This window comes from Haliotis rufescens, unplaced genomic scaffold (genome assembly GCF_023055435.1).
Source record: "Haliotis rufescens isolate VD_foot unplaced genomic scaffold, xgHalRufe1.0.p SCAF_15, whole genome shotgun sequence".
NCBI classification, from domain to species: Eukaryota; Metazoa; Mollusca; class Gastropoda; order Lepetellida; family Haliotidae; genus Haliotis; species Haliotis rufescens.
This window is the reverse complement of record NW_025963835.1, coordinates 33,627,390-33,646,786: the sequence shown is the minus strand read 5'-3', so window position 1 is coordinate 33,646,786 and position 19,397 is coordinate 33,627,390. Positions and strand designations below refer to the sequence as shown.

At 43.3% G+C, this 19,397-nt stretch overlaps 2 protein-coding genes across 3 annotated transcripts in view; one reads left to right on the top strand and one right to left on the bottom strand.

The window, feature by feature from the left end:
* Positions 1 to 4,944: 4,944 nt before the first annotated feature.
* On the bottom strand, positions 4,945 to 18,257 carry LOC124132071 (RNA N6-adenosine-methyltransferase mettl16-like). Of its 2 annotated transcripts, XM_046495703.2 has the most exons (9): positions 18,055 to 18,257; positions 17,670 to 17,765; positions 15,869 to 16,184; positions 14,597 to 14,737; positions 11,895 to 12,159; positions 10,957 to 11,026; positions 9,467 to 9,556; positions 7,221 to 7,352; positions 4,945 to 6,204 (listed from the first exon to the last, which is right to left on the bottom strand). In XM_046495703.2, exons 3-9 carry the CDS (start codon positions 16,182 to 16,184, stop codon positions 5,347 to 5,349), a joined length of 1,872 nt encoding a protein of 623 aa, XP_046351659.2. In that variant the 5' UTR covers positions 17,670 to 17,765; positions 18,055 to 18,257; the 3' UTR covers positions 4,945 to 5,346. The 2 variants fall into 2 exon arrangements, with proteins under 2 accessions (XP_046351659.2, XP_046351658.2); XM_046495702.2 differs by lacking the exon at positions 17,670 to 17,765.
* A 24-nt stretch (positions 18,258 to 18,281) lies between these two features.
* LOC124132070 (lissencephaly-1 homolog A-like) overlaps positions 18,282 to 19,397 on the top strand; it is a 63,519-nt gene continuing 62,403 nt past the window's right edge. The window contains exon 1 of the mRNA XM_046495701.2: positions 18,282 to 18,407. The gene's annotated coding sequence lies outside the window, so the exon portion shown is untranslated. The remainder of the gene's footprint in view (positions 18,408 to 19,397) is intronic.

Below are 19,397 nucleotides of genomic sequence, written 5' to 3'. Positions count from 1 at the left end.
AAAAAAGACGAATCCTCTTGGACTTGTGCTCAACTGGTATATAAAACCCAACAAATGCTGTCTACACAATATTGACCAATTTGCAAACTTGATAAACACATGTAGCTTTTTCCTATGGAGACACCCTGCATATGTCAGTCACAGGTCTGATAATTTAACCTAATCTTGCTTGGTACGATATGGATTAATGATGATATTCATTTTAATGATCTAGTGACAAATATCTTGTCTAATACTAGTAATTGTTATCAGTTTTTTAAATAATTGACGGTATTATTCATGGCAAGCTATATCAGCCCTATTCTACTGAGTATATACGGATGACGTGGATGTCGACACATCACAAGTGTTCTCATATACCACCCTGCCACACTACAGAACTACTTGGTACACACAGTGAGTGAGTGAGTGAGTATGGTTTTTACGCCGCTTTTAGCAATATTCCAGCAATATCACGGCGAAGATATAATATCGGGGGGACACCAGAAATGGGCTTCACACATTGTACCCATGTCGGGAATCGAACCCGGGTCTTCGGCGTGATGAGCGAACGCTTTAACCACCAGGCTACCCAACCGCCCCTTGGTACACACAGAGTCAACATGGATGCTGTTGTTGCTGGCGGAGCTCGTTGCAGCCAACAAGGTGGTGCTTCAGGGCTAATTTGGACCCGGCATCGCCTCCTTGAAGCGACAGGAGGCGCGACAGGTACATGGTATTAGGTAGAGAGTATTGTTAACGATGATTTTACTTGATATCTAGCTGCAGTTATCATAAAAAACTTGGTAAGAAAGGGAACAAGTTTTGTATCTTATCTATTACTCATCCTTTTTCAAGTTTTGGTAACAAAAACATCATTTTTTACATTCTCTATATAGGAAGCAAAATGCAAGTTCTTGGAATGTGGCATGACAGATTAACTATTGTCATATAAAAAATCTGTTGTTATTTAACTATTTTCAAACCATTTGACTGATCGTCCAGCAATCTACCGGACTTCAATGGTTGCTTGATGAAGCAAGAAGATGGGGACACAGAGGATAATCTTGGACCTGAAATAGCGGCATCATTTCTTGAGAAGACGCATCAGGAAATGACAAATATCGTGAAACCTGCACGAAAGCAAAGAAACGAGAGAATGTTGTGACACTGCTCAGAGGTCTTCGGTGTCATTGGTATAAATATAATAATATTCCTATCCAAATAACTCGTACAGTTTATATTCATGAGTGAATTGTATTTTGGGAGTTACGTCCCCTTATATCACGCTCCAAGTCTTCAACTTGTTAAACCATTATTGGAGTTTATCCCTTGGTACACTGAGCACACGGCAGCACCACCACAGTGCTAGTCATTGTCTTTGCTTTGCTCCATTTTATTTGTGTTAAAGAGAAAACTAAGAACTACGATGCAGACGGGTAAAACAGTAGGAGCAGGTGCTGCAATGCCCACACTACTGTGTTTCGAGAAGGGTATTGCTATCACAGAGACCATATTTTTTGCCAGCTGTGTTGACAAGGTGAGGTGAGGTGAGGTGTAAATGGGGTTTAACGTCGCGTCCAAGATTATTACACTTATATAGCGACATGCATGTACGTGTATGTGTTCGTGTGGCTGCTTGTACTAGTCCGGACTGATGCCGATTTATAGTGCTAGCTCACTGAGATACCATGCCGCAGTTTAACATGAATACCCCACACAGACACAGTATACTGACGCCGAGCCGACCAGTCCTTGTTTTAGGCCCTTAATGCCGAGCGCCAGACAGGGTAACAACAAGTACCATCTTTTAACGTCTTTTTGTATGACGCGGCCGGGGATCAAACCCCGGACCTTCCGCTCTCCGGGCGGACGCTCTACCACTAGACCACGGAGGCGGCCGTTGACGACAAGGTCATGCATGAGGGGGGAAATTGGTGCTCTTGGAGGCGCAACATCAGTGGGAAGACAGACGGACAGTAATCCCCCCAAAAAGGTCACTGAAGGCGGCACGGCAAGAGTGCAGCGAGTTGCAGAATGATGAATCGAGATGCAGCGCATTACGATAGGAAATTATGGATAATATGAAAATAAGACCAAGATTGAGGTCAGCACCCATTGAAGGACAGAGAGTGGACTATTTTGAAACATCTCTCTTGAAACATGGTTAAAGAATTTAGTATTCTCTATCCTGATTGACATCAGACAAAAATAAGGATGGACTTTGCATGTAACAATGGTAACTGGGGCTCTTTTCATTGTTCATCAAATAAGTGAGTGAGTGAGTGAGTGAGTTGGGTTTAACGCCGCTTTTAACAGTATTCCAGTTATATCACTGCGTGTCAGCTTAATGTGGGAGGAAAGCCCGAAGTGATGCAGGTCTTAGACGTTTACCACTTCTGTGAAACCCACGAGCACGGCTATGGTGCTGACAAACCTAGAAACATAATCGGGGCGAACCGGGATTCGAACCCACAATCATAGGTTTCTGGCGTGCCCAAGGGACGCAACTCTGCACAGCGAATCGCGCCGCCTTAGACGACTGGGCCACCCGTGCCCCCTCAAATAACAAAGAGCGAGACATCGGCAAATAATATTCAACCTTGATAGGGAGTATGCAGTGGGGTCGGAATGGACCGGGCATGACACTGGCGAGGTACAGCGACATTTGCAGAACTAACACAGTAGCTGTTTATAAATAAAGTTTTAATTACAGTTTTAATAATCTATATTAATGTTCTTATGGTTTTTCCTCACCTGGCAGCCATATTGAAAATCAGATTAGAACTTCTTAAAGGGGAAGTGTACACGCAAAAATCACTTTCTTTTTTTTTCTAAACAAAACGCAATTTTAGAATTAGTTAGTATCTGTGTTTGAAAATATACTCATTTTTTTCACAGTGAAAGTAGGAAGCTCACAATAGTGTGAAAATCATATGCCGTTATGAGGCCTTCGTTTTTCGAGCGAAACAGGCCTGAGTTATCCCCCTTAGAATATGACGTAATTGGTGCCAATTCAACTGGGTCCCTGTCTATTCTCAACGCAAAAGATATCAAGTACCAGTTTGCGGTAAAACAACATGGTCAACGACACACTCCGGCGCATTGGTGACTCAGCATAACACAATTCTGGCTGGCATTTGAGACGCTAGAATCACAAAACTGTACCTACACCACGTGAAGCGGCTCTCACAAAGCATGATGACGTCATAATGTTTATCAATTGGCACCAATGACGTCATATTGCAAGGGGCATAAGCCATGCTGTTTTTGTTATGGAAATAGAACACTTGGTAAATGTGAAAAATATAAATCGTTTTAATGCAAAAAATATGTTAATTAATTATGATGTTTTTATATTTTTGTCTATGACACTTCTATGTTAACACTTTTAATGTGGAAAAAGTACAAGAAAAATTGGTTCATTTCCGTGTGAACTTGCCCTTTAAACAAATTGGGTGTCATCATTGGTGGGAACAAGATGACGATGTACAAACAGGTCATGACATGACATGACATGACATGACATGACATGACATGACATGAGCTCACTTGTCTTCAGTCAGGTGAGCCTAACAAAAACCAGGCCAAGAGGTACACTGAACACAAGACATAAGCAGCTAGACGTGTTTGTTACATACAACACCATCCAAACTTTTGTCTCAACCAGAGCAAACATCATACAGTTAATGACGGTTATAACAAACACACTTATAACTAACTCACCGATAGAGCGAACATCATACAGTTAATGACGGTTATAACAAACACACTTATAACGAACTCACCGATAGAGCAAACATCATACAGTTAATGACGGTTATAACAATCACGCTTATAACGAACTCACCGATAGAGCGAACATCATACAGTTAACTACGGTTATAACAAACACGCTTATAACGAACTCACCGTTAGAGCGAACATCATACAGTTAACTACGGTTATAACTAACGCGCTTATAACGAACTCAACGATAGAGCGAACATCATACAGTTAACTACGGTTATAACAAACGCGCTTATAACGAACTCACCGATAGAGCAAACATACTTTTTAGTCCCAAACATTTGTTGCATATATGCTGTATGTATGCTTATAACGAGCTACGGTTATTACGAATTAAAATCATTGGTCCCTTCGAGTTTGTTATAACCGTATTTTACTGTATACCACTTCTGGTTCGTTATAACATTTATTTGCTTTATACAACTTGGTTATATTCAGCTCTGATTGTATGTATCAAGGTAACCATGGTACCACCTGTGAAGACTAGATATGTGTGCTGCACAGTGTGCTATGCACCAAAAGACGTTAAAAGATGGTACTTGTTGTTACCCTGTCTGGCGCTCGGCATTAAGGGGCTAAAACAAGGACTGGTCGGCTCAGAGTCAGTATACTGTGTCTGAGTTGGGTATTCATGTTAAACTGTGGCATGGTATCTCAGTGGGCTAGCACTATAAATCGGCATCAGTCCGGACTAGTACAAGCAGCCACACACAAACATATACATGTGCATGCACGTCGCTATATAAGTGCAATAATCTTGGACGCGACGTTAAACCCCATTTCACCTCACAGTGTGCTATGCCATGAAATAGTGAGCTACATTACCCTACAGAGGGAGTGAGGCAAACATATACCACTTCTTGTTCGTTATAACATTTATTTGCTGTATACAACTTTGTTATATCCAGGTCTGATGGTATGTTGTTGTTGTTTGTTGTTGTTTGACGCCGCACTCAGCAATATTCCAGCTATATGACAGCGGTCTGTAAATAATGGAGTCTGGACCAGACAATCCTGTGATTGACATCATGATAATCGATCCACGCAATTGTATGTAAGGTGACCATGGTACCACTTGTGCAGACTAGATATGTGTGCTGCACAGTGTGCTATGCCATGAAACCGTCAGCTACATTACCCTACAGGGTGAGTGAGGCAAACATATACCACTTCTTGTTCGTTATAACATTTATTTGCTGTATACAACTTTGTTATATCCAGGTCTGATTGTACATTGTATGTATCAAGGTAACCATGGTACCACTTGTGCAGACGAGATATGTATGCTGCTCAGTGTGCTCTGCCATGAAATAGTGAGCTACATTACCCTACAGGGTGAGTGAGGCAACAAGGGGTTCAGGGAGGTCTCCATGGGTCTTCATGGGTCTTCGTGCAGTACTGAGGTCAAATCATGACGGGACACCAAGAGCTGGTTTGACAGAGCAGAGAGACGTAGGGCATCTACCTCGGCTGCCTGGTGCCCAGACTTAGATGCAAAGCACTGATGACATGAATCATGTCTATGACCAAATCGGTGAGTCCATATTTTGAGGTGTGTACCCACATGCATCAAGTCCGTCAACATGGCGGCTTCAGCTTGTTCTTCAAGTACTGCATCACCTGATGCATCAGCTCGCGTCTGTCTCCGTCGCGCCAAACCATCTCCAGCGTCACCTCCGGATGCCCAGCCGGCTTCTTCAAGTTCACGTCGCACTTAAGGATATACCGCTTCTTGCCAGACTTTGCCAGATCTGAAGGGGTTGGTTTCTTCACATCTGCCACATTACTTGTGTCATCAGGTTTGGATTTCATCGAGCCATCAGGTCCTGATCTGTTTATATCACAATCTTGTGATTTGCTGTTATCAACTAATTCAGTTTCAATGTTTTTCACAACAACTTCTGTGTCTTCCATAACTTTGATCCTTTTGCTTTCACCTGATTCTTCCAGCAGAGTTTCCGGTGCTTTCCTCTTCCTCTGTTCAGAATCATCCACACTACCGTCCACATCCATGTCACCGCTGACATTGAGAGAGCCACTATCATCACCTCCCTTAACCTCTAACCCCGATTCGTCCCCCTTCACCTCCAACCCAGAGTCGTCTCCCTTCACCTCCAACCCGGAGTCATCTCCCTTCACCTCCAACCCAGAGTTGTCTCCCTTCACCTCCAAGCCGGAGTTGTCTCCCTTCACCTCCAATCCAGAGTCGTCTCCCTTCACCTCCAACCCGGAGTTATCTCCCTTCCCACTTTCCTTCAACTCTTCACCAAGCTTGTCTGTCACGACAGAGGTATCGGCCGTGATGCCGGTAGAGTTGTCTGCCCCTTCTCGCAGCTTCAGTCGACGTTTCCGTCTCTGGTTGGACCAGGTGTTGTCGTATGCTACTACTGCAAGGCTGGAGAAGCCCTTGTGACATTTCTTTTCCCTGTGCTGAATCTGTTCAAACAACATCAAGTTTACTTTAGCGACATTATTAACAGCTCGAAAAGCAATCATTAATCAGAATAAGTAAGTGAGTGAGTGAGTAAGGTTTAGACACAATAGAGTAGAATAGAATAGACACAAACAGTGTTCATTTTAGAAACTAGAGTGAGTGAGTGAGTTTGATTTTACGCCGCTTTTAGCAATATTCCAGCAATATCACGGCGAAGACACCAGAAATGGGCTTCACAAATTGTACCAATGTCGGGAATCAAAATGGGTCTTCGGCGTTATGAGCTAATGCTTTAACCACAAGGCTACCCGACCGCCCCTACAGACCCATGGAGACATTATGACTGAAGGTGGACTACATAACTGTTATCATGTCAATGCAAAAAGTGATCCCTCAAAATCGCCCCAAAATAAGCAAGCATAAACATCAACATTGTATAGGCCATATATCAACCACATTATATCACTACTAAAGTAACTGTTTTCATATTTAAGCTGCAAGATCACATCATCATGATGAGAAGATCATAATATTTGATGCAATCATTACCCATCTCTCGTATCACTTTTCTAGCACATAACGTCTCTTGCTCACGACCTTGAACTCAGCACACATGAAAATGCCACTTCTAAATATGATGTTCACCATCTTCCAAAAGACACCTTTGTCTTTGCCTCACATACAGCAACTCAGAAGACTAAATATGAACTTTAAGCAAGAAAAGATATTTTACAGATCCTACATTTTCAGATCCTTGATTTACAGATCCTTGATTTACAGATCCTACATTTTCAGATCCTTGATTTAAAGATCCTACATTTTCAGATCCTTGATACACAGATCCTTGATTTAAAGATCCTACATTTTCAGATCCTTGATTTAAAGATCCTACAATTTCAGATCCTTGATACACAGATTCTACATTTTCAGATCCTTGATACACAGATTCTACATTTTCAGATCCTAGATTTTAAGATCCTTGACTTAGGGATCCTAGAAGGACATGATGCAAAGTCACCTGAAGTTCATTGAGTAGAGTCTTGATATGCTGTGTCAGATGTGGCACATCATAGATGGAGCCACCAGCTGCGAACGGCACGATGTACGACAGAGGGGGCTTCTCATTCTTGGAGGATTGGAAGGCGGACTTCTGTAATGACAACCAATGACAGCTGACCAGGCCAGTCTCTGTTGTCCCCCTACACAAACAGGCTTCACACCTCCCTCATTACACTCCCCTAGACAGCTGACCAGGCCAGTCTCTGTGGTCCCCCTACACAAACAGGCTTCACACCTCCCTCATAATACTCCCCAAGACAGCTGACCAGGCCAGTCTCTGTGGTCCCCCTACACAAACAGGCTTCACACCTCCCTCATTACACTCCCCAAGACAGCTGACCAGGCCAGTCTCTGTGGTCCCCCTACACAAACAGGCTTCACACCTCCCTCATAACACTCCCCAAGACAGCTGACCAGGCCAGTCTCTGTTGTCCCCCTACACAAACAGGCTTCACACCTCCCTCATTACACTCCCCTAGACAGCTGACCAGGCCAGTCTCTGTGGTCCCCCTACACAAACAGGCTTCACACCTCCCTCATAATACTCCCCAAGACAGCTGACCAGGCCAGTCTCTGTGGTCCCCCTACACAAACAGGCTTCACACCTCCCTCATTACACTCCCCAAGACAGCTGACCAGGCCAGTCTCTGTGGTCCCCCTACACAAACAGGCTTCACACCTCCCTCATAACACTCCCCAAGACAGCTGACCAGGCCAGTCTCTGTGGTCCCCCTACACAAACAGGCTTCACACCTCCCTCATGACACTCCCCAAGACAGCTGACCAGGCCAGTCTCTGTGGTCCCCCTACACAAACAGGCTTCACACCTCCCTCATGACACTCCCCAAGACAGCTGACCAGGCCAGTCTCTGTGGTCCCCCTACACAAACAGGCTTCACACCTCCCTCATTACACTCCCCAAGACAGCTGACCAGGCCAGTCTCTGTGGTCCCCCTACACAAACAGGCTTCACACCTCCCTCATGACACTCCCCAAGACAGCTGACCAGGCCAGTCTCTGTGGTCCCCCTACACAAACAGGCTTCACACCTCCCTCATTACACTCCCCATGACAGCTGACCAGGCCAGTCTCTGTGGTCCCCCTACACAAACAGGCTTCACACCTCTCTCATTACACTCCCCAAGACAGCTGACCAGGCCAGTCTATGTGGTCCCCCTACACAAACAGGCTCCACATCTCCCTCATTACACTCCCCATGACAGCTGACCAGGCCAGTCTCTGTGGTCCCCCTACACAAACAGGCTCCACACCTCCCTCATTACACTCCCCATGACAGCTGACCAGGCCAGTCTCTGTGGTCCCCCTACACAAACAGGCTCCACATCTCCCTCATTACACTCCCCACTAGTTACCCACTCCCAATTTGCAAGGTTGAGTTGCCTGATTTTCAGGAATTAAATCTTGAATTTTGAACACCATATTATTTAGAACAAAGGAACAAAAGAACAAAATAATACATGTTTGTAAATCTTTTTTTTTGTATAGATCCTTTGAGTGAGTGAGTGAGTATGGTTTTATGCCGCTTTTAATGTATTCCAGCAATATCATAGGGGGGTGGGGGGGGGGGGGGGGGGGGGGCACAAGAAATGGGCTTCACCCATGTAGGAAATCGAACCCGGGTCTTCAGCGTGATGAGTGAATGTATTAAGCACTTGACTACCTCACCGCCCCTTAGGATCCAGAGACACCTGGGAAGCCAGCATGACACAAAGCTTCAAGCATGCAGAGTATAACACAAGGGGCAGGCATGGGGTACTGGGGACCTGTTCTGCCCTGGAATCCCCACAGGGAGACAAGCATGGGGTACTTGGGACCTGTTCTGCCCTGGAATCCCCACAGGGAGACAAGCATGGGGTACTTGGGACCTGTTCTGCCCTGGAATCCCAAAAGGGAGAAAAGCATGGGGTACTTGGGACCTGTTCTGCCCTGGAATCCCCACAGGGAGACAAGCATGGGGTACTGGGGACCTGTTCTGCCCTGGAATCCCCACAGGGAGAAAAGCATGGGGTACTTGGGACCTGTTCTGCCCATGAATCCCCACAGGGAGAAACTCATAGGGTACTGGGGACCTGTTCTGCCCTGGAATCGCCACAGGGAGAAAAGCATGGGGTACTTGGGACCTGTTCTCCTCTGGAATCCCCACAGGGAGACAAGCATGCCTTAGAATCGCTGAGCAGCACTTACTGGAAACACGACACTTTCATCAAATGACCAGGCGATGCCCCACCGCATTGTCTTCCCCTGACAAAACTCTGTAGTGGCATATTTTGGAACCTGTAATTGAAATAGCTACATTTACTGAATGATTAATATGCATTCTGACATAAAACATGGACACCCACCTGTACCCCTCCCACCAATCAACACCCACAACTAGCCCCCTTCCCACCAATCAACACCCACCTGTACCCCCTCCCACCAATCAACATCTACCTGTACCCCCTCCCCTAATCACCATACACCTGTACCCCTCCACCAATCAACACCCACCTGTACCCCCTCTCCCAATCAACACCCACCTGTACCCCCTCCACCAATCAACACCCACCTGTACCCCTCCCACCAATCAACACCCACCTGTACCCCCTCCACCAATCAACACGCACCAGTAGCCCCCCTCCCACCAATCAACACCCACCTGTACCCCCTCCCACCAATCAACATCTACCTGTACCCCCTCCCCTAATCACCATACACCTGTACCCCTCCACCAATCAACACCCACCTGTACCCCCTCTCCCAATCAACACCCACCTGTACCCCCTCCACCAATCAACACCCACCTGTACCCCTCCCACCAATCAACACCCACCTGTACCCCCTCCCACCAATCAACATCCACCTGTACCCCCTCCCCTAATCACCATACACCTGTACCCCTCCACCAATCAACACCCACCTGTACCCCCTCTCCCAATCAACACCCACCTGTACCCCCTCCACCAATCAACACCCACCTGTACCCCTCCCACCAATCAACACCCACCTGTACCCCCTCCACCAATCAACACCCACCTGTACCCCCTCCCCCAATCAACACCCACCTGTACCCCCTCCCACCAATCAACACCCACCTGTACCCCCTCCACCAATCAACACCCACCTGTACCCCCTCCCGCAATCAACACCCACCTGTACCCCCTCCACCAATCAACTTCCACCTGTACCCCTCCCCCAATCAACACCCACCTGAAACCCCTCCCACCAATCAACACCCACCTGTACCCCCTCCCCCAATCAACACCCACCTGTACCCCCTCCCACCAATCAACACCCACCTGTACTCCCTCCCCCAATCAACACCCACCTGTACCCCCTCCACCAATCAACTTCCACCTGTACCCCCTCCCACCAATCAACACCCACCTGTACCCCTCCCCCAATCAACACCCACCTGAAACCCCTCCCACCAATCAACACCCACCTGTACCCCCTCCCCCAATCAACACCCACCTGTACCCCCTCCACCAATCAACTTCCACCTGTACCCCCTCCCACCAATCAACACCCACCTGTGTACCCCCTCCCACCAATCAACACCCACCTGTACCCCCTTCCATCAATCAAAACCCACCTGTACCCCCTCCCATCAATCAACACCCACCTGTACCCCCTCCATCAATCAACATCTAAAATCACACGAAATTCTTTCCCACCAATCAACACTCACCCACCTGTAGTTTGCGAAGCTCCTCCTTCAGGGGGGGTATGCTGGTTTTCTTGCCCAGCATTGATGTGTACACTCTGCAACAAGTCATCATCAACTGAGGCCACATAACAGGTATGCATGTCATGGTTCCCTCTGTCTCCGGGAGGCAAGGGAGTTAACTGATTTAAATAGTCAAGTTTCCACCCTTGCTCAACTAGGCTGGAATTCCTGGGGTCAATCGCAGCGCCACCAGTGGCTATTACGAGTTATGTCCCTTCTAAGCCTCTCCTATGGACCAATCAGATTCCACCAAAATGGCGGCGCCCAGTCAAGATGATCTAATCGATAATCAAGATCTATATTGTGATAATACGGGTCTTTCATCGCGAAGTGCATCAAATCATGTGAGCAAATTGATAAAAAACATGAAAAGACTTGGAAAACATCTGTTAAGTTGGAGGTGAACATGCTTTGCAAATCATTCAATCCACCAAAATCTGCACGACAGTTCACTCACCGGATGTCGATTTCGTTGTGCGATTTTGATTGGACTATGCACAGACTTGTTAGTCCAGCCAAAATGTAACTCCATAATACCAGCCTAGTTCGGCAAGGGTGGAAACTGGACTTTTATAGTCAGTTAACTGTCTTGCCTCGGGAAGATGGGTTCCCTCACAAACAAAGCAGTCAGATTACATGTCCACAATATTTCTTCCACCATGACCGCAAGCAGAAAAAATCAAATTCTTACTTAGCTTACATCATTGCATTAAACACCAGGGCAAAATACCTTCAATTTAATAACATAAGGACATTAATTTATTTATTTCCAAATTGAAAAAAATCTTTTTTAGCAATATTTAACCATTATCACTTTGTTAAAAATCTTTAATAAATTAATCTAGTTAACACTAAATAAGATTGGTAACATAAGGGTATGACATTCCCCTAAGAATGACCCACCTTACTCTGGTCCTCAGAGCTGCTGAGTCAGCAATCAGCTGTTTGACAAACATCACCTCCCCTCCGGGGGCGATACTCTCCTTGGGGCTGGCAGTGCTCACGGAGCAGGGCTCACTGCGCTCCACGCTGCGGGATGTCGACACTGCCTGTGCTTCCATGTGGTCCGCAAAGAAAGGCGGATTACATATGCAGAATTCGTACGTCACGTCTGAATCCTCGTCCAGCAGCGCCCCAGTAATCAAAGCATCTTCTGTCACTTTCTTAACTGTAACCAAGGTAACCAGTGGTAAACATTCATTCACTTGCAGTTAACAATTTAATGGTAAATTATGGTTTAAATAAAATATGTAGATGAACAAACAAACAATGTATCCAAATGTGGTAGAGTCGTTTAATTTTACGTTAGCTGTGTCAAAGATAGAGATAAACGTGGTCAAAAGTCCATTAATCAGGGACTAGTGAAAATGTAGAGGGACAAGTTGTTTTCATTCAAAATCTAGTAATGCTACACAGACCACTACTCCAACTGTGCTGTGAGGTGGAGATGACCAATGGTGTCTACCACTGCTGGATACAAACGTAAACCGGATAGTTTCTTTTCACATTTTTAAATAAATAATGTTTGTTTGATTCATTGATCATGTTGATTGTTGTTCAACGCCACATTCTGCGATATTCCAGCTATTTGATAGAGGTCTGTAAATAATTGAGTCTGGACCAGACAAACCAGTGATTGACATAATGAGCATCGATCCACACAATTGGGATACAATGAAATGCATCAACCAAGTCAGCGAGCCTGACCACCCGATCCCTTTAGTCGCCTCTTACGACAAACATAATAGCTTTTTACAAGATAAATAATGACATATATAATGAATAATGTTTGTATTTTGTTTAACGCTGCACCCAGCAATATTCCAGCTATATGACGGCGGTCTGGTAATAATGGAGCCTGGACCAGACAGAGACTGACATGAGCATCAATCTTCTTGATTTGGATATGATGACATGCATCAACCAAGTCAGTGAGCCTGACCACCTTATCCCTTTTGTCATCTGCTACGACAAGCATGGGGCAGGGCTTCGCACATTGTACCATGTGAGGAATCAAACCCGGGTCGTCGGCGTGATTTCAAGTGAACACTTGAACATCTTTGCTACCCCACTGCCCCTATCTTATACAGAACTGACATTAAATACAGATACAGACCTGACATTAAATACAGATACAGAACTGACATTAAATACAGATACAGACCTGACATTAAATACAGATACAGACCTGACATTAAATACAGATACAGAACTGACATTAAATACAGATACAGAACTGACATTAAATACAGATACAGAACTGACATTAAATACAGATACAGACCTGACATTAAATACAGATACAGACCTGACATTAAATACAGATACAGAACTGACATTAAATACAGATACAGACCTGACATTAAATACAGATACAGACCTGACATTAAATACAGATACAGACCTGACATTAAATACAGATACAGACCTGACATTAAATACAGATACAGACCTGACATTAAATACAGATACAGACCTGACATTAAATACAGATACAGAACTGACATTAAATACAGATACAGACCTGACATTAAATACAGATACAGACCTGACATTAAATACAGATACAGAACTGACATTAAATACAGATACAGACCTGACATTAAATACAGATACAGAACTGACATTAAATACAGATACAGACCTGACATTAAATACAGATACAGACCTGACATTAAATACAGATACAGAACTGACATTAAATACAGATACAGACCTGACATTAAATACAGATACAGACCTGACATTAAATACAGATACAGAACTGACATTAAATACAGATACAGACCTGACATTAAATACAGATACAGAACTGACATTAAATACAGATACAGAACTGACATTAAATACAGATACAGACCTGACATTAAATACAGATACAGACCTGACATTAAATACAGATACAGAACTGACATTAAATACAGATACAGAACTGACATTAAATACAGATACAGACCTGACATTAAATACAGATACAGACCTGACATTAAATACAGATACAGACCTGACATTAAATACAGATACAGACCTGACATTAAATACAGATACAGACCTGACATTAAATACAGATACAGACCTGACATTAAATACAGATACAGACCTGACATTAAATACAGATACAGACCTGACATTAAATACAGATACAGACCTGACATTAAATACAGATACAGAACTGACATTAAATACAGATACAGAACTGACATTAAATACAGATACAGAACTGACATTAAATACAGATACAGACCTGACATTAAATACAGATACAGAACTGACATTAAATACAGATACAGAACTGACATTAAATACAGATACAGACCTGACATTAAATACAGATACAGACCTGACATTAAATACAGATACAGACCTGACATTAAATACAGATACAGACCTGACATTAAATACAGATACAGACCTGACATTAAATACAGATACAGACCTGACATTAAATACAGATACAGAACTGACATTAAATACAGATACAGACCTGACATTAAATACAGATACAGACCTGACATTAAATACAGATACAGAATCATTCTTTGTTCAATTAAACTAGCAGCAGTTTATAAGCCATGTTAACACAAGAAAGACACAGAGGGACAAACCTGTTATTGCTGAAGTCAAGTTATTTTTCTCAACATTTTTCCTGGCATAGAAGACATTTTGTGCATCAATATCTGTCGCCAAGAAGGACCATTTGTTCATCTTGTTGCCAAGCAACGGATAAACACAAGATGAACCGGTGCCTGAAAAGGAAAACATTATCATACAAAGGATCCTTGAACACATTATCAAGTTTGGCCAGACAGAAGAGGTTTCAATGGAATACAATATGTTTGTGACTTAATTCCTCTGATACTAGCTAGGCACCAGATGTGTATAGTTATATGACACTGGCTGGTGTCGAGCTCGGCAAAGGGTTAAAAACTCTAGATGTCTCCTGACCACACCTTACTGACAAGCTGACACTTGTGTTTCAAAACAAGACCCTTCTAGATCCGGACACTTTCTGTGAAGTGCACTGGAGTAATCATTACTTTTCCACACAACATACATCTCTAGAAATGAATTTAGGTAAGGGGAGACAACTTTCCGCTTTGTGTACATTACCTCCCTTGAAACACTGCAGCACTTGAATTATCAAGCTCGACAACAATGCACACATCAGGCAGTAGTTTATACATTGCTGCCACAAACCTATCACAAGACATTTAAACTTGTCAACTTTTACTGTGTGAATATATGTTTTAAGAAACCAAAACATCGCTGATTTACAGTTTTGCTCTTTTGTTTAACATTATCATTTGATTATACTTTCCTTGTTTCATTTATGACTTGTATCTCTATACTACACGTTTTTATGTGTAAACATAAGAACGCTACATGATAAAAAATTAAAAACGAAATATGGTTTATTTAACAATATCATGACGTCATTTCTGGAGATTTGAACATGCCCTTGAAACTTGCTGACGTAAACTGGACGACATTATTTTTGAGAGGGAAGTCTCTTCAGAGTTGTTCCCCATAGATGTAGCTGGACAGCGCACCTCATGGTTTATTCTCCCTGCAGTGTTGCATTGTACATTTATTTCTTAAACAAACAACACTGACACTTTCTTTAAGATCCACGTATGGAAAGTGAACTTGCTCCCATCTGGACACAAACATAGAGAATAACTGAGTAGGGTTAACGAGGCTTTAAACAGTAGTTCAGTCAAATCTCGGAGTGTCAACTGACATTCCTAGAAACATCATCAGCGGCAATCTAAGATTCAAAGCCACAATGATAGGTTGCTAGTGCACCCAAGGGATGCAATTTGTTGAATCATCTAAATAAAGCATACAGCAAGAATATCTCAAAAACAATTTCTTACCAATGTCTATTCCTCTAACACCAGATTTCTTCCTTCCAATGATATCTTCAACCCACAAGAGGTAATTGAGTCTCAATGGGATAGTTGGGACCAGCCGATCCTGGGGCAGCTCCACATCTAGGCCAAAGTCTTCCTTCATCAAAGTCTTGGTGAGAACTCGCAAATCTTCTGGGTTCTTGAAGTCCAAGAACACCTTGCCTGCCGTGTCCGTTACGACATGGCTGCTAAACTCGGGGTACTTGCTGGCCAGGAGTTGGAAGTTTGGCTTCTGGTGTCTGTAGGGGTTCCGAGGGTGCATGTATTTGTTGAGAGACATCTGTGAAATGTGACAAGAAGCATCTGTAGTAAACTTTTCAGGCTTTGGAATATACAACTTAAGTACTAATACAGTCCAAGTCCCCGGATCTTTACGGCAAGTATGGGTTGCTGAAGACCTATTCTACCCCGGAATCTTCACGGCAAGTATGGGTTGCTGAAGACCTATTCTACCCCGGATCTTTACGGCAAGTATGGGTTGCTGAAGACCTATTCTACCCCGGAATCTTCACGGCAAGTATGGGTTGCTGAAGACCTATTCTACCCCGGAATCTTCACGGCAAGTATGGGTTGCTGAAGACCTATTCTACCCCGGAATCTTCACGGCAAGTATGGGTTGCTGAAGACCTATTCTACCCCGGAATCTTCACGGCAAGTATGGGTTGCTGAAGACCTATTCTACCCCGGAATCTTCACGGCAAGTATGGGTTGCTGAAGAGCTATTCTACCCCGGATCCTTACGGCAAGTATGGGTTGCTGAAGACCTATTCTACCCCGGATCTTTACGGCAAGTATGGGTTGCTGAAGACCTATTCTACCCCGGATCTTTACGGCAAGTATGGGTTGCTGAAGACCTATTCTACCCCGGATCTTCACGGCAAGTATGGGTTGCTGAAGACCTATTCTACCCCGGATCTTCACGGCAAGTATGGGTTGCTGAAGACCTATTCTACCCCGGAATCTTCACGGCAAGTATGGGTTGCTGAAGAGCTATTCTACCCCGGATCTTCACGGCAAGTATGGGTTGCTGAAGACCTATTCTACCCCGGAATCTTCAAGCATGGGTTGCTGAAGACCTATTCTACCCCGGAATCTTCACGGGTCTCAGGAGATTTCTGAGTCATTATCACGGACTATTATTAGCTGAGTCTACTTGGCAGAATTTTACTTCACTCAGCTTTGAAATAGAAGCTAAAGTTACAGACAGTTGATATTCTTGTTGTTTCTGAACATGTTTTTATGTATCAAGTTAGACATCACTAACTTACACAGAGAGAGAGAGAGAGAGAGAGAGATGGTTTTATGCTGCTTTCAGGCTTTTTATGGGCATGAGGAGCAAACACTTTAACCACCAGGCGACGCCTCTGCCCCCGGTAACTTGAAACTGTTTTGAGATGACAATAACTATGTTCACTTGATCATGTTGTAATTAATTAATTACATTAATAAAAATGTGTATAACATACAATTCAATGATACATTGTCTCTGAACAGCAGTCAGGAAGTCCAATCAAAATCTGCTTCACATTTTATCCATTGCCCTGAATAGCAGATTCCCCAAATTGGTTTGTTGTTTAACGCCGCACTCAGCAATATTACAGCTATATGATGGTGGTCTGTAAATAATCAAGTCTTGTCCAGACAATCCGGTGATAAATATCATGAGCATCGATCCAGGCAATTGGGATCGGGGACATGCATCAACCAAGTCAGCGAGCCTGACCATCCGGTCCCGTCAGTCGCCTTTTACGACAAGCATAGTTACCTGGGTTGCTGAAGGCCTATTGTACCCCGGAATCTTCACGGGTCCAATTAAAGGCCCCTGCTGATCTTGGGCCCTCAGTGACGGTCAGTTGCCCCCCTGGATTTTTTTATAGAAAAAAGTTTTATTTGAACAAAGACGTATATAGAATGAAATTGTATGTACGTCTGTGATTTGAATCATGAAAATACTTTCTGGGGACAAGTGATACTTGTACAAATATTTGCCCCAATGCAGATATTTGCATCCGGTCCCTGTTGTCTATCAGGGAATAAATAAATAACAATGGCATCAGTTGAGTAATTCACTCAATAATTGTGTGTAATAATGTTTTACATACATGGTTGGAAAACGAAAACAAAATTGAGGACGCACAAACTAATCTTACCTTCAAGGCCTAGTCATTTACAAGTTGGTTGACAACTGTTGAAAACCAAAGGAAAACGTATATAAAAGCTGATGAAATATAGAGTTTATGGTGCAATCACTAGTAATAAGTTGGGTCTCGATAACACGTTTACTGAACGTTTCAACTCATTCAAAGAAACATGTGTGAGCCGCCATTAGATTTAAGTGACATCACTTCCTACATGCGAAACGCATCACTTCCGGCAGCGTGAGGACATGCGCAATATAAACTTCAAATTGGAAGGGGATAATACGTGTTCTTGCTCTTCAAGTTCGTAAAATTTCGATTATCTGTGTTGGTTGGAGGAAATTACTTTCTCTGACACATCTCAGGTAAAAAGCCCTATTCATATTTGTACCTTTTTTTTGAAATCACATGAGTATCACGCGTGTTAGAAGGACTTTTCATTGACAGTTGCTGTCACTTGACTGATAACATGGCGGTCAGATGAAAGAGAGCATGCAAAAATTATCATTCATAATTATTTGACGGTTTCAATGTATTTGATAATGGTAACCTGTTGTTTTCTCTTACAGTTGGAAACATATGTAGTAGCGCTCGTTTCATGTACATAAAATATGCGCACGCAATGATGTCATCGGCATAAAACGATCGATTTGCTTCCTCATTTTAATTCCAGACAAGTCACACGCAGATATATTCCAGAATCGATTCACCATTACGTCAATACACAACATACTGTTGCATGCAGATATTTGTCGCAATTGACAGGCGAATCAAGTGCTGCTGGTAAAATTAGCTGATCACTTCTGAGTAAATGGGAAAACAGAACCAAAATAGGTCACTAAGACGAAAATTATAATGCATGGAAGTTTTCAATGACATCAGCTGGGCTAATCGTGCTGGATGAGTACTGTTACTTCATCATGTCCAAAGGTAGAATGACGTTCAGCCAATTTTATTTTCAATTTGAATATATTCATGGAAGGAAATATATATTAGTGAAAGGCTTATTACATATGCCAATATATTATGCCATACAAGAACAAAAGACAGACATGTCCTCAGAAGTAGGCGGTAAGATAAGTTTTTATGTATGCAACTGTAAAACCATATTGTGCATGTGTATTGAAAAGAGATGATGTTAACTGCTTATGTATTGTCAGCTCCATGATAATAATAATGTTGTGATGTTGGCAATAATAAAGATAAGCCTTCCAAATAAATTTTCATTTCGAATTTTTGGATTGTTTGGATAGTTTCATTGTGTGCTTAGCTCTTCTGTTGAATGTGTCTGAGCATATTTTGTCTTGTGTCAGCTGTGATTGGTTAGCTATATCATCTGTTAAACTCTAATAACT